Genomic DNA, 14,363 nt, shown 5'->3' with positions numbered 1-14,363 from the left:
TTTGTATTTTGTTTGTCCTGTAGACTGACCTGACTGTGGTAAAACTGGCCACTATAGAGAGCAATAAGAACCTGGACCTGGAGAAGAAAGAGGGCAGGATAGACGATCTTCTGCGGGTGAGATTTAATTAATAAGAATGATTCCAAAACAAATTTGCTGTAAATGGTTTTGATGTGAAATCACTCGTGTCTTGCAAATTTTAGTTGCATCAGACTTGGTGTAACCCTAACTTTTTTTAAAATATTTTTATAATATGTTTTTAATTTTTTCTTCCTCTTCTGCGCAGGCAAACTGTGATCTTAGGAGACAAATTGATGAGCAGCAAAAGCTTCTAGAAAAGTACAAAGAACGTTTAAACATGTGCATCACGATGAGCAAAAAACTTCTGATTGAGAAGGTGAAGCATCCTTGGGATATTTCAGAAATCTGAGTTTTAGCTGTTGGTTGTAAAAAAAAAAAAAAAAAACAGTGCTTATGTGTAAAGGTCATCATTTAACCATAAGCTTTAATAGTTTCAACACCGTAAAATGAATAAGAAGCGGTTCAGATCTTTATAAAGGTGTGTGTATTTGTCCAGAGCACACAGGAGAAGCAGGCGTGTCGGGAGAAGAGCATGCAGGATCGACTGCGTTTGATATTTTTTTATTATTTTATTTATTTTTTTTTTTTTTTGCATGTATGTATTAGCGGCTCATACTATTTTATAGTACTTGCTATTCAATTCTATATATTATTATTTTTAAGGAATTATGTAGTTGTTTAATTGTGTACACTTAATTTTTGTGCTAACCAACTCCTAACCCTAAACATACCTAAACAAATATAATATTTGACCTACTTTTTTTCAATATATTCTATATAAATTCTGGTTTTAAATTCAGCTTTCTTGGAAAGAAAGACTTGTGAATGTGCGATACTTCAGTTCATTAGCCGCAGTGCAGCTTCACTTCTAATGTGTGACCCACTTTAATAATAGTACTTTAATAAATGTAAAATAATTTGAAGAATTGGCTAGATGGCGCTGTCTAAAAAATAGGGTCCTTGAACTGCAGTCCGGTATTGCAGGAACATTGGGTTGTTTTTTGTTCAGACCAATGTGAAAACCGACCCATGTTTTTACCCTGCAAACACGCAGAGCTGTAAACAATTTGATAATTGTTAAAATAATATAATAATTAATACTTTTGACTCATCCGTTTTCTTTAAAAAATGGTTTAAAGGCTGAAATGTGAAGTATATAATTTTATAAAACTTTTTTGTTTTTGTGAAAACTTGTATGAACTGTAAATCATGCTTTTTACAATCATTTTGCAGTTTAATAGTTTACCATAGACATTGCCCTACCCCGCTCATATGGAATAAATTTTATTTGTGCAGGTCTTAAAAAGCTTAAATTTGAGCTTAAAAATCCTGCAGCAACCCTGATTACAAGTTACAGATTTGTCTTTCATTGACTGTTTTTCTGCAGACAGCAGGAATGGATCATTCAACAACGTGAAGAAATCGAGAGACAGAGGAAACTGTTAGCTAAGAGAAAACCCCCATCAGCCAGCAGCTCTCAGTCGCCCAGCACCAACTCTGAGCCCAAACCACGCAAGACCAAGGCTGTGAACGGCTCCGAGAACGACCCTTTCCTCAAACCCAGCCTTCCTCAGCTGTGAGTGCTGCTAAAAGCTGCAGTAGAGATATTAGAATTCAGCATCACTAACATTCACAAATAACTGATTTAATTTGCCAGAAAATCCTAGAGAAGAACTTTAAGCTGGAAGTCAAAATTTTAGACTCACTTGAATGTTTCTGATGAATTGCAGGACATGATTTATTAGGAAGCCAGATGATCATTTTAGATGATGTTTCTTTCCACTCTATGGAAAAATAACTTTTTATCTGCTACGACACAAGTCTCTAAGGAGCCAGTGTGGAGAAATAGCATCAGCTCCTTCAGAATTGTGATTGTTTTTCACTCTTCCTAACCCACTACATGCATGGAGGTTTTTTAATCTCGTTCCTCTGATGTTCCTGCAGGCTAACTTTAGCTGAGTACCATGAGCAGGAGGAGATCTTCAAACTGAGACTCGGCCATCTCAAAAAGGTCAGTGGCCTGTACGATTTAGATCTCCATGCATTTCAGAACATGTAAAAACAATAAAAAAAAAAATTTTCTGCAGAAGAATTCCAAAGAACAGCATATACTTTTGTAACATTATGAATGTGTTTACTGTTACTTTTGATCAATTTAATGTGTCTTTGCTTAATAAAAGTATTAATTTCTTTCAAAAAAAAAAAAGCGGCATCCTTACCAATTGCTTTCTATCCACTTTCTAATTTCCCTATGGCAGAAGTGGCAGAATACACCACAATATGATTTTATAAATGTTTTCTTCATGCGTTTGTGCATTTGTAGGAGGAGGCAGAGATTCAGGCAGAGCTGGAGAGGTTGGAGAGGGTGCGAAATCTTCACATCCGAGAGTTGAAAAGAATAAACAATGAAGACAGTTCACAGTATGTACCCACGCTACGATGACTTCAGCCTCTGATCTTTTTCTTTTTCATTTTATTTTGTGTCGTTTGTACTGGACATTGACTACTCATATTAACGGCGCTCCCATGAGTGTACTGACTGTAAAGGGTCCATGTTCTACACATTTGTGACCCTGGAGCACAAAAGCAGTCTTAAGTAGCACAGGTATATTTGTAGCAACAGCCAACAATACACTGTATGGGTCAAAATTATCCATTTTTCTTTTATGCCAAAAATCATTAGGATATTAAGTAAAGATCATGTTCCATGAAGATATTTTGTAAATGTCCTACCGTAAATATATCAAAACATAATTTTTGATTAGTAATATGCATTGCTAAGTACTTCATTTGGACAACTTTAAAGGCGATTTTCTCAATATTTTGATTTTTTTTGCACCCTCAGATTCCAGATTTTTCAAATATTGTCCGATCCTAACAAACCATACATAATGGAAAGCTTATGTATTCAGCTTTCAGATGATGTATAAATCTCAATTTCAAAAAATTGACCCTTATGACTGGTTTTGTGGTCCAGGGTCACATTTATATGTTGTCTATATATATATATATATATATATGTTGCGAAAAAAATACATTTTTGCTTGTTTTACCAAAACATGATTTAGTTTTACATGATTATTTTCCACCCACCCTCCCTTTTTCTCCTATTTCTCTTTTTTCTCGTTTTTTGTATTGTTTTAATCTTTCTCAGATTCAAGGACCATCCCACCCTGAATGAGCGCTACCTGCTGCTACATCTGCTGGGCAGGGGTGGCTTCAGTGAAGTCTACAAGGTGTCTTTACCCCTCATTTATAACAGAGCCTGATATATGCTGACCTTTGAGGAAGAAATGCATCATTTGATTCTTCATTCTGCTCTTCAGGCGTTTGACTTAACTGAGCAACGCTACGCTGCTGTGAAGATTCATCAGCTCAACAAAAACTGGAGAGAGGAGAAGAAAGAAAATTACCACAAGTATGTTCCTCCTTTTTGCTATTCAAGGAAATATTACATCTGTAGGGCCCTATGATTTCCACGATACGGAAAACGAGGACTGAATCCAGGCATAAAAATGGAATTTACTGTATAACGTGGAATGCCATAGAATTTGCCAAATTTTAGATGAATAAATCAAAAGTAAGTCAGTACATTTAAAGCAAAACACAATATGGAGTAGTGTCTGTGAATATTAAACCAACCGCAAAAAGACTATTTAAATACTAATCCTGCATGTTCTGCGTGTCTCTGTGTGAAGGAATGGCGCAAACAGAAACTTAAAGGTCTTCTCAGCAACCCGCCAAAATAAAAGTTTGGTTTAACTTGAAGAAACTGCCAGAAATATATTACTTGGCCTAATATAATGACCATACTACTACTACTAATAAAATTATTATTAAAACGTTATTTTTTTAAGGAATATTTACCATAATTATTTACCGGAAAAATGTAAATACACAACCAGGTATTTCTGAAAAAAAAAAAAAAAGAATAAAATAAAATATTTTTTTTTTTATTAAATCAATTATTTAAAGATGTTTTTGATTATTAAAAAAATTAATAAAACCATTAAAAGAGAATGCAGAAAATTCATGGAAAACAGAATTTGGTATAAATAAAACTGAAGTTGAGAAAAAGATCAAACGTTATTTCAAAGGGTCATTTTTTTAATAAACTGCTGTTAAATTGTGTACATTTCATGATTTTAATTTTACATTTAATTTAACCATTAAAACATAGTCTAGAAAAAAAAAACAGGATCCAGAAAAATAAATTAGAAGGAAAAAAAAACGGAATTTGGAAAAAAATCAAATGGAATTTAGAGAAAAATTTAAAGTGGATTTCATAGGGCCCTACATCTGTGGCATGCTGCCCATCACCACAAGTGATGAATTCGATTTTAGATTGCATAAACAGGGGAAAAAAATGTGAATTATCCACTCTAACTTCATAGACAGGGTAGACATCATGCAAAATTTGACGGAAAGAGAAAAAAAGACGTACAATCCGTTCAGTATGTTGTTGTGAACCTTGAAGATGATGATGATCATTCAGCCAAAAAACACGTAAATGTATTTTTCCAAAAATTTCTAAGTAGACAAAACTAGCCAGAAAAACATCTGTTGTGAAACGACATTAACAATGCAATTCATTTAACGGATGGTACGTAGCCTCGTTTGGATTCAAATATGCCGATTACCCTGACAGCTTTCCACAGATGCTGCTGAAGGAGCTGTCTTTAACCCTGAACATTTCTTTTAAGATTAAATAAGCTCTTTTTATATTCAGAGCCATTTCTCTCTTTTTTTTATGTGCAACTTATATGTAGCTGGCTTATATTGTGGTGTGGGGACATTGTTATGTAAGGCTGTATTTCCACGGTGATTGGTATTCGGTACAGAACTGGAAATGTCTGGAAATCTGGTCCGTCTGTGTCTCATGACGCTGGCCGCCTGGGTCTCACCTCTGTTGCCCATGGTAACCTGTGCCTCTCTTCTGCAGACACGCCTGTCGGGAATACCGAATACATAAACAGTTGGATCATCCCAGAATAGTGAAACTGTACGATTACTTTTCACTGGACACAGACACGTGAGTTAGTTCCAGCCCTGCAGATTTCAGCTAGCAACCATCAGAACGCATCAGTGACACGAGTTTCTGTTTCCTGCAGGTTCTGTACGGTTTTGGAATACTGTGAAGGAAACGATCTGGATTTCTACTTGAAACAGCACAAGCTGATGTCTGAGAAAGAAGCTCGCTCTATCGTCATGCAGATTGTTAATGCTTTACGATACCTGAACGAGATCAAGCCACCCATAATACACTATGACCTCAAACCCGGTGAACACATTCTCTGCGTTTTACTTCTCATACCTCTCGAATACGCAAAGTTCTTGTTTTTTAATTTTTTTTACACAGGTTATATACAGGTTGTTTTTTAACCTGTGTATGCATTTAGATATATACCACGTATATACCGCTCTGAACCGTTTAGAAGTTTGGGGTTTGTACAATTTATACGTGGGTCAAAGACGTTAAGATGTCCGCATCAAAAGAAATTTACAAAAGTGATTTTATGTCCACAGAAAGCACATTAAATGTGAGTAAAGTGTCTACTTTTAAGGTTTCAAATAAGTTTTTGGACAATAAAATGTCAGAATTTGGTTGAAATAATGTTAAATTGTCATTCAGTGTAGCACAATATTTATGTAAAAATTCAAACAACATGCTTATTCTGACTTGTTCATATTATAATATATAAAAGAATAAGGGAGCATATTAAATTTGATTGTGTTTTAAATGAGTAAAAAATTCTTACTGACAAATGGGCAAAACCTAGGATAGTGGCACATTTTAAAAATGTAAAATAACAACTAATTAGTATTTGGGGTGAAAGTAATTAGTCTTTTAATATGTCATAAATAGATTTTTGTTGTAAATGTGTAACAATCTTGTCAGGCATAATGACATTTTAGTGGGTCTCTTCTGTAAATCAGGGAAAAATATATGATATTTGCACTGCTTTATAGCTTTATATTTTTGTAGAAACTGTAATGATACTTTTTCAGGATTAATTGATAAGTAGAACGTTTAAAAGAACAGCTTTTATTCAAAACAGATCTTTCAGAATTTTTTTCGGTCAGTGTAAATATCTTCACTGTCACTTTTGATCGGTTTAATACAGCCTTGCTGAATAAAAGTATCAATTTCTTAAAAAAAAAATTTTTTTTTAAATATATATATATATATATTACTGACCTCAGACTTTTGAATGGTAGGATATGTATTATTTTTCCACCCAGCCTTATTATGCATATGTGAAAGATATAAGAAAGATAATCCAGTATAGGGAATGTGCTTGTGTATTTATTTGTGTGTGTGTGTGTGCAGGGAATATTTTACTGGTAGATGGAAATGCATGCGGAGAGATAAAGATCACAGATTTCGGACTGTCTAAAATCATGGACGATGACAGCTATGGAGTAGATGGGATGGACCTGACATCACAAGGGGCAGGCACTTACTGGTAACACACTCACAGATGCTCGAATAATTAGGCTTTTGCCTTTTAAAGCGTGTAACTCAATCGTGTCTTGTTTCGGCTGTAAGGTACTTACCCCCGGAGTGTTTTGTGGTGGGTAAAGAGCCTCCAAAGATCTCCAATAAAGTGGACGTCTGGTCTGTCGGGGTCATATTTTTCCAGTGCCTCTATGGAAGAAAGGTGAGGAGCAGTTATCTGAATAAATGAGAATATTATCAGTAGCGTCTACAGGTTGAAGTGCAAAAGGAAAGTAGCTGTCATTTTCCTGATTTCTAGTACACTGCAGTTATGTTTAACCATGCAAATTTGATTTGTTTTTCTAGCCATTTGGCCATAACCAGTCCCAGCAGGACATCCTGCAGGAGAACACCATCTTGAAAGCCACAGAGGTTCAGTTCCCTTCCAAACCCGTTGCCAGCAATGAGGCCAAGGTCATTTCACATTTTCTTTGAAAAATAGTCCGTATAAAATGTTGGAATTGTAATTATGGAATAGAGTTATAAAACATTATGGGTGGTTGACATGACACTGTTGCAGTTCCTGCTTCATCTGAAACAGTAGCTCTTCAATGACTAAAAAGTTGTTGCGGGGGTAAATTGAAATAATTTCTTTAGCTCATTTTAATGCTTAGGCCCTCTTGGAAATTTGCTGACCCCCTGGTTGAGAACCACTGATATAGAACTATTTTGAACAATTTTTCCAAATTCTTTATAAAATTATGCTTGAAGTTGGTGTAAGCATTATTTTAGAGACTACATGGGAATATTTGTGCTTTAATAGTTTATTGCACTGCACAAATATTTAAAATGAACTGCAAAAAAAGCTGGTTTATAGAAACTGCAGCAGGGCTCGCAAAATTTCAAAATCGCTGGATGTGTTCATTCAGATGCAAGGATACGCGAAAGAGGAATCAATTCTGTGTACGCGCGCATTGTCTGAAACGCGGCTCTCTGTGCGCGCTTTGCATGAGTCTATAAAACTTTAGTTAATATATATGTGCATGTCATACATACAGGTGCATTTACATCAAAGAATGTATTAATCGTTGAATAATTATAAATAAACTATAAACTCAATAAGTCCTAAGATAAACTGCATGATAAATACCTGTTGCAAAATGTAATGTGAAAAGAAATATAAATTGTTTATAGTAGATCTGTATTTTATATGATAAAGGGTCGGAATTGGGAACCGCTATTAAACATGTAAATGTAAGCCTGAAATATTGAAGAAATGTCCCTGTCTGTGTTACTTGTCAGTTAATAGGTTGGTAAAGGCAGTCTAGGCATATCTTTACAAAATGTGATCACAGATTATATATAATGGTAAAACTAAGACATCATTTTATTAGATATCATCAATTCGTTTTCAACTAGTGTTAGTTTTGTTAACGAAAAACTGACGAAAAATGTTAGTTGCTGAGCTTTTTTTCCCCCCCGAGACGACAATAAGGTCAGTAAACGGTAACTGACTATATCAACATGCAATTTCATTGATTATAAAAGACAAGACTAAATGTATTCAAAAAATAAAAACTTTGACGAAAACCTCTTTTTATTTTAGCCAAGGTTGACTAAAGTGCTGCTGATAAACAAGCTTGCGATTTTGGTTGCTTTACTATTGTTGAATTGCTAATAGGAATTTCACTGTTATAATATTTTTAGTGTTTTGTTTTGTTGTTTTTTAACAGTTTTCATAATGTAGACAAAGAGTGCGTAAGTGTTTGATATTAATTTATATAATAAAAAGCCTAGAATAAATAAGTACACTAGACGAGGTTAAATAAAGCATGTGTATGAGTCGGCATTCTGTTGATTTGTGCTTACTGGTGAAAGTGCAATACCTGAAATACAAAAGGAAATTCCTCAAATGACAACAATTATCATTTTGAGCAAAAATATTTTTTATCAGTTTTTAACCGTTATACAGCATGACGAAAATGTGACTAATTTCATCGACTAAACCTGACTAAAATGCTCAGACATTTCGCTGACTAAAACCTGACTACACAAAAACAGGACAAGGTTGACTAAATATGATAACTAAAACGTACATAAAGTAAGCACTGCTGTACGGTTCATTAATAATAATCTTATTGCTAAAATGTCAAGTTTTCATTGACTAAAACTAGACTAAAATACTTTAGGGTTTCTTTAACTAAAACTAGAAAATATGCTGAGACTTTTAGCCGACTAAAACAACATAGCATAAGTTTGAATAAATATGATAAATACTAACAAGGACATTTAACATGGGATTAAGACTAAAATTGAAAATAGCTGACAAAATTAAAACTATTTTCAACAAAAGTAACATTCTGCTGTTAAAAAACGATTATGTAAACTACAGAAGTGCTAGTGCATTAAATAGTTAACCAGACGAACTATTGATATACAATTTCACTCATACTGTCAAAATTTCCTAAAAATTATTTGAATTTGACAAATAAAGTTTTCTTCTCCCAATAAGGAACATAATGCGGAGAAAACAGTATTAATATGAACTGCAGCAGTGCTAATCTGCTCATTTCATCATATAATCAACTATAACTATCAATAAATGAATCAAATTCAGTAAAACTGCTGACCGTTTCTTTACTGACACGTTATTAAATCCACGCATGCAGTTTCATATAAATCATATAGAACAGTGGAATCGCTCCATTCTCCATCCGTTTTTGTCTGCACTGTTTGACAGTCTTCACTCCCATCCCATTGTTGCTCCCAAAAGACGCTCTATATTTGCATAAAGTTAAACTTTCTCAGCTTTGCTGTGTCTCTGGGACTCGCCTTCATTCGGTCACCCGCCAGCCGCCAGCACTCCATTGGAAATGAATGGCATCTTGTTGCTTTGTGACTTGGCTTAACAGATATTATTGTTACTTATTCATTTCAGTTGTATTGTGTATCAAATATTAATATTAAAACACAAGTCGCTTGAGTTGGCTCACTTGTTTAACCACGAACTTAAAGTTTTCATTGTTAAAAGAACGTCGCAAGAAATTGCTGAAAACTCTGACATACTAGTAGTCCCTTTTATAAAGATTTTGCTGTTGAGGCAAAATCTCAAATTTTGATATTTTTATCTTTACACCTAGTAAACGGCATTTTATTCTAAAGACGTGTTTTTGCATGCGAGTTTTATACACAGCAAGTATGTATTTGCCAGACATGTTGGTGAAAAAAAATCATGCCAATCAGGCACCACTGTATATATAAGTGACCCTGGACCACAAAACAGCACACTTGAATAAACTTCTTTTTTGTAAGGGTATTGCTACAAATATACCCCAGAGACTTAAGACTGGTTTTGTGCTCCAGGGTCACATATGTAGGGCTAGTTTCTGCAATTCATAGTCATTGCCACAATGGTCATAATGGAACAGGCCATTAAACAGACGATTTCAAATAATTATTTTGCATATTTTCTTAGACACACCAATTATTTAGTGCAAAACCGTTTTTGGATTTGTAATGAATGGCATGTTGCTGTTTCCTGCAGGCGTTCATCCGCAGGTGTCTAGCCTACAGGAAGGAGGACCGGTTTGATGTGCATCAGCTGGGAAGTGACTCCTACCTGCTGCCTCACATCAGACGGGCCAGTTCTTCAGGAGCCCTGGCACCAAACTCCAGCTCCTACTGACAGCTTGCACTGAACAGCCCGGCTGGCCAGAGTCTGAGCTCCTTCCCTGGAGCAGGGCGCGACCATTTCCAGGCAGCCGGAAGGAAAAGAAGCTCGAGGAAGTTTGTTGAATTATTGTGCTTGTGCAGCAATGAGATTTGGGTTTACTGAGAAAAGCATTTGGAAAGAGAATGAAGAAAAATAAAGCATAAACACCCAGAGAATGTCGCGATAAAGTCATTGGAGAAAAATAATGCCTTCTGGAGCCTCGATAGGGCACTGCTACTGTTAAGTACTTTGAAATGCGACTGTTGTCATTGGGTTTTTCACACGGTTGCCTCCACGTTCAAAGAGGAGCCAGACCTGGCAAACCACTATCAGTTCCCACGGTCTCTGCTGGGTTTCCCTCAATTAAGGATTCAGAGTTCTGATGTAATGTCTGTAGTAATGTCATGTGGTGCAGACGACAGTGTTAGCTTTCCTTGCTTTGTTCAACTAGCTACGAGAATGTAATTCTAGCATACAGAGCGGCTGCTGGCAGACTAGGCCCAGGCAGCATACTAATGTTAAATGCACAAAAGAACCAAATGTAGACGAATGGCAATGTACAGAATCCTATGCAGGACAAAATAAAAGTATCCCCTCTGGAGAATTCATGTATATTTGTTGTACAGGACCTTAATTTCAGATATTAACTTTCAGCAGATTCATTCTGTACAGAGGTTTAACATTTTGCCCTTTTTTATTTCTTGTAAATTTGGTTTCCTGGTGTGCTCTTTTTGATTTTTGCTGTTTTGATGTTGCTCTTTTTCAAACCGCTGTATAATGTACTTTGGGTATAAATTGTACAGTCCTGTTAAAAGAATAATTGCAAATAAATGCCAGGAAGCTCCATTTAGTGTGATGAATAGGAGTTGCTGTTCTGTCAAGCAGTCTGTAGCGCCACCTACTGGCCTTACAAAGTAATGCTCTCTGCATGTATAAAGCAGAGTTTATCAAATGCACACAGTATGCAGTAAAATGTAAAACATTTCTGTGAAATATAGATTCATAAATTGCTGTGGGGTAAGATGAGCCACCTAGTAAACAGCATCAATTTTAATGTATCATATCAATATAAATGTAGGGGGAAGGTATTTTTGTACTAAAGACATTTTGCATGCAAGTTTCATATATGGCAAGTATGTTTATTATGTCAATATTTGCCAGACATGTTGGTGACATGACAGCATAAATAATAATAATAATATATGTATTGTAGGGCTAGATATTTGCATAATTCTTTGTAAAATTCATCAAATTGGCTGTTTAGTGGCATGTTCCATTATGACAAAGCAAAAAAAAAAAATGCAATTGTCAGTCTAAAAAATAAATCGGACTTGCACAACTTACGGCTAAAAATTGAAATAAAGATGGGCTGGTTTATGGTTAAAAATACATATGAATATAGTCAAAAACATTACATACAATAAAAAATCATTACATGCTTCAAGGTCTAGAAACAAAAAGATTACTATTCCACAAACTATTCTATAACCTTGAAACATCAATAGAAAAGGCATGGTCACCTTTTAAGTTATAAGGTGTGGAAATTGAAAAGTTAACTGCAGAGATCACACTTACAACAGCCTCAGTGTCTTCTGGTGATCCCCACCAGGCTTCCACATGTGCATTCTGTGTGTGCATGTTTGTAGATGGATGTGTGTTTTCAGCACATGAACCTGATTTCTTTATTAGTCCAGTCTCCTCCTTCCTCAGACACACAAACACATTTCTAAGCTTTTTCAATCTCACACACACACATGCAGAACTGAATGATTATCTATTATCATTTTTGACTCTTACACACTAACGTTACTCAAGGTCTGCACTCTAAAAATCTCTTTTAGCAGGAGATAAAAACAAATGACAAACGTTTCGGCTTGCTGTCAATGTGACAAGATCTCAGTAACTCAATTACTGAGACCAATAAAGACTAACAGGTGGTAGTAATTAGATTTCTAAGTTCACAGACTCCAGATCAGATCCATCTATAACAGCAGAAAATGAAGATTTTAATCTTTCATGGTTTTTGGGACATTACCCCATGTCCCCACTTTTCAAAACGCTTATAAATCACACAGAATGGAGTGTATTGAAAATCTGAAATAGCACAAAGTTTCCTGTGAGGGGTAGGTTTAGGGGTAGGGTTGGTGTAGGGCAATAGCACATACAGTTTATACAGTATAAAAACCATTACGCCTATGGGATGTCCCCACTTTTCACAAAAACAAACCTGTGTGTGTGTGTGTGTGTGTGTGAATGGCATGTTTTGCCTGATGTGGTATTGTTCCCACTGAAATTTGTTGAATTTTCTGCTGTTATAGATGGAATTACTGATCTGGAGTCTGTGAACTCAGAAATCGAATTACTACCACCTGTTAGTCTTTATTGGTCTTAATATAATCATTGAGTTACTGAGCTTTTGCCACACTGACGAAGGCAGCAAGCCGAAACGTTTGTCATTTGTTTTTATCTCCTGCTAAAATACAGAGATTTTTAGAGTGCAGACCTTGAGTAACGTTTGATATGAGACAGGTCTTTGCACCTACAAAAGCTGGGAGAGCGCGGTGAGTGTGATGATTGGACACTAGCAATGATTAATACCGCTATTTTAACAGCACTCAAATTCATAGAGATGGGCAGATGAAGCCTTGTGAATTAGTAAAATTCCCCGAGTTCCAGTTTTGGTAACACTTTATTTTGATAGTCCACTTTAGACATTCTACTAACAGCAAGTAACTTTGCAACTACATGTCAGCTAGCAGTCATTAGAGCATTAGTAGACTGTCTGCTTAATGTCTTCTAACACTTTGTTTTGATTGGTCCACAACATACAACATACTGACTATGAGAATCTTTGCAAGTATATGTCAACTTATTCTACTAACCCTAAACCTAACCTAATAGTCTACTCTGAGAGTTAGTAGACATGTAGTTGCAAATTAATGAGAATTCGGTGACATGCAGTAATATCTTCTAACACTTTATTTTGATAGGTCCACAACATACAACATACTGACTATGAGAATCTTTGCAAGTATATGTCAACTTATTCTACTAACCCTAAACCTAACCTAATAGTCTACTCTGAGAGTTAGTAGACATGTAGTTGCAAATGAATGAGAATTCGGTGACATGCAGTTGCAAAGTTACTTGTAGTTAGTAGAATGTCTAAAGTGGACTATCAAAATAAAGTGTAACCCCAGTTTTAATAAGGAGGCCAGAGTAGGAATTTCCCCACCGTCCAACTCTGGATCAGAACGTTTCCTCAGCTCCTGACAGCGCTTCTCTGAGCCCTCGACCCTGAACAGGCCACTCTCACTGAGACCTGGACACAAACACACATTTGACAAATACAGTCTCTGCATAGAAGCGACAAACACTGTCACACACACACACTACTCACCATGCTTGTCCACAAAGTCCACTATCTGCACAAGCAGAAACCCTGGTCTCACCTGTCCGCTCTTTCTCAGGATGATCACACCAAACACAGCCCTATGCGTTTCCACCTGTACAAGGGAAAAGTTTGGGAGAAAAAAATAGGGAAGGTTCAGTGGGAATTGTACTGTATGAATGAGATGAAACATTACATATACATATATTTAAAAAATGGCTAAAACCCTAAGCTGGTTGGCTGGTCTGAGATGGAAGTAGCTGGTTTTAGCTGGTCTCCCGGCCTGACCGGCTTAAGAAGTGGTCAAAACCCCTCTAAAACCAGTCTTCAAACCAGCTTTGACCCAACTGGAAGACCAGCATAGGCTGGTTTCAGCTGTTATTTTCAGCAGGGTTATAATAGTGTTTATAATGTTAAAGAACTACAATGTAGACCTAAGTGCTGTATACACTGGGTTTTCAGAAAATAATAATAAAATACAATAAACCAAGTTGGTGTAAATTATACAACCAATTTACAGGGAGTTGTTTGTTACAATACCTGACAAAGAAAACAAGACAAGTATGCCGATGACAAGTATGCTGATGAATGAATGATGAAAGTATTTGTGAATTGTAACCAATGTGCTGTGTTTGTTGCATACTTACACTGATAAGACTCCAATCGCTACCGGTTTTCTGGATTGATGTTTCTTCAGTTGCAGAGTCAAAAAGTCTCAAATCCAAACCAGAAGGGCTTCC

At 35.8% G+C, this 14,363-nt stretch overlaps 1 protein-coding gene across 1 annotated transcript in view; it reads left to right on the top strand.

The window, feature by feature from the left end:
- The window catches only part of LOC107742965 (serine/threonine-protein kinase tousled-like 1-B), a 46,087-nt gene extending 35,011 nt beyond the window's left edge, over positions 1–11,076 (top strand). The window contains exons 9-22 of the mRNA XM_016556055.1: positions 24–116; positions 287–397; positions 578–629; positions 1,456–1,657; positions 2,026–2,092; positions 2,405–2,502; positions 3,236–3,317; positions 3,408–3,499; positions 5,024–5,113; positions 5,193–5,362; positions 6,413–6,548; positions 6,632–6,743; positions 6,887–6,994; positions 10,065–11,076. Coding sequence (XP_016411541.1) covers positions 24–116; positions 287–397; positions 578–629; positions 1,456–1,657; positions 2,026–2,092; positions 2,405–2,502; positions 3,236–3,317; positions 3,408–3,499; positions 5,024–5,113; positions 5,193–5,362; positions 6,413–6,548; positions 6,632–6,743; positions 6,887–6,994; positions 10,065–10,205 — 1,554 coding nt within the window. The 3' untranslated portion in view covers positions 10,206–11,076. The remainder of the gene's footprint in view (positions 1–23; positions 117–286; positions 398–577; positions 630–1,455; positions 1,658–2,025; positions 2,093–2,404; positions 2,503–3,235; positions 3,318–3,407; positions 3,500–5,023; positions 5,114–5,192; positions 5,363–6,412; positions 6,549–6,631; positions 6,744–6,886; positions 6,995–10,064) is intronic.
- Positions 11,077–14,363: the final 3,287 nt, after the last annotated feature.

The sequence above is a fragment of the Sinocyclocheilus rhinocerous genome, unplaced genomic scaffold, assembly GCF_001515625.1.
Source record: "Sinocyclocheilus rhinocerous isolate Xijiao unplaced genomic scaffold, SAMN03320098_v1.1 scaffold45, whole genome shotgun sequence".
NCBI lineage: Eukaryota > Metazoa > Chordata > Actinopteri > Cypriniformes > Cyprinidae > Sinocyclocheilus > Sinocyclocheilus rhinocerous.
Note: the sequence above shows the minus strand (reverse complement) of the source record. Positions and strands in the feature narration are given on the sequence as shown.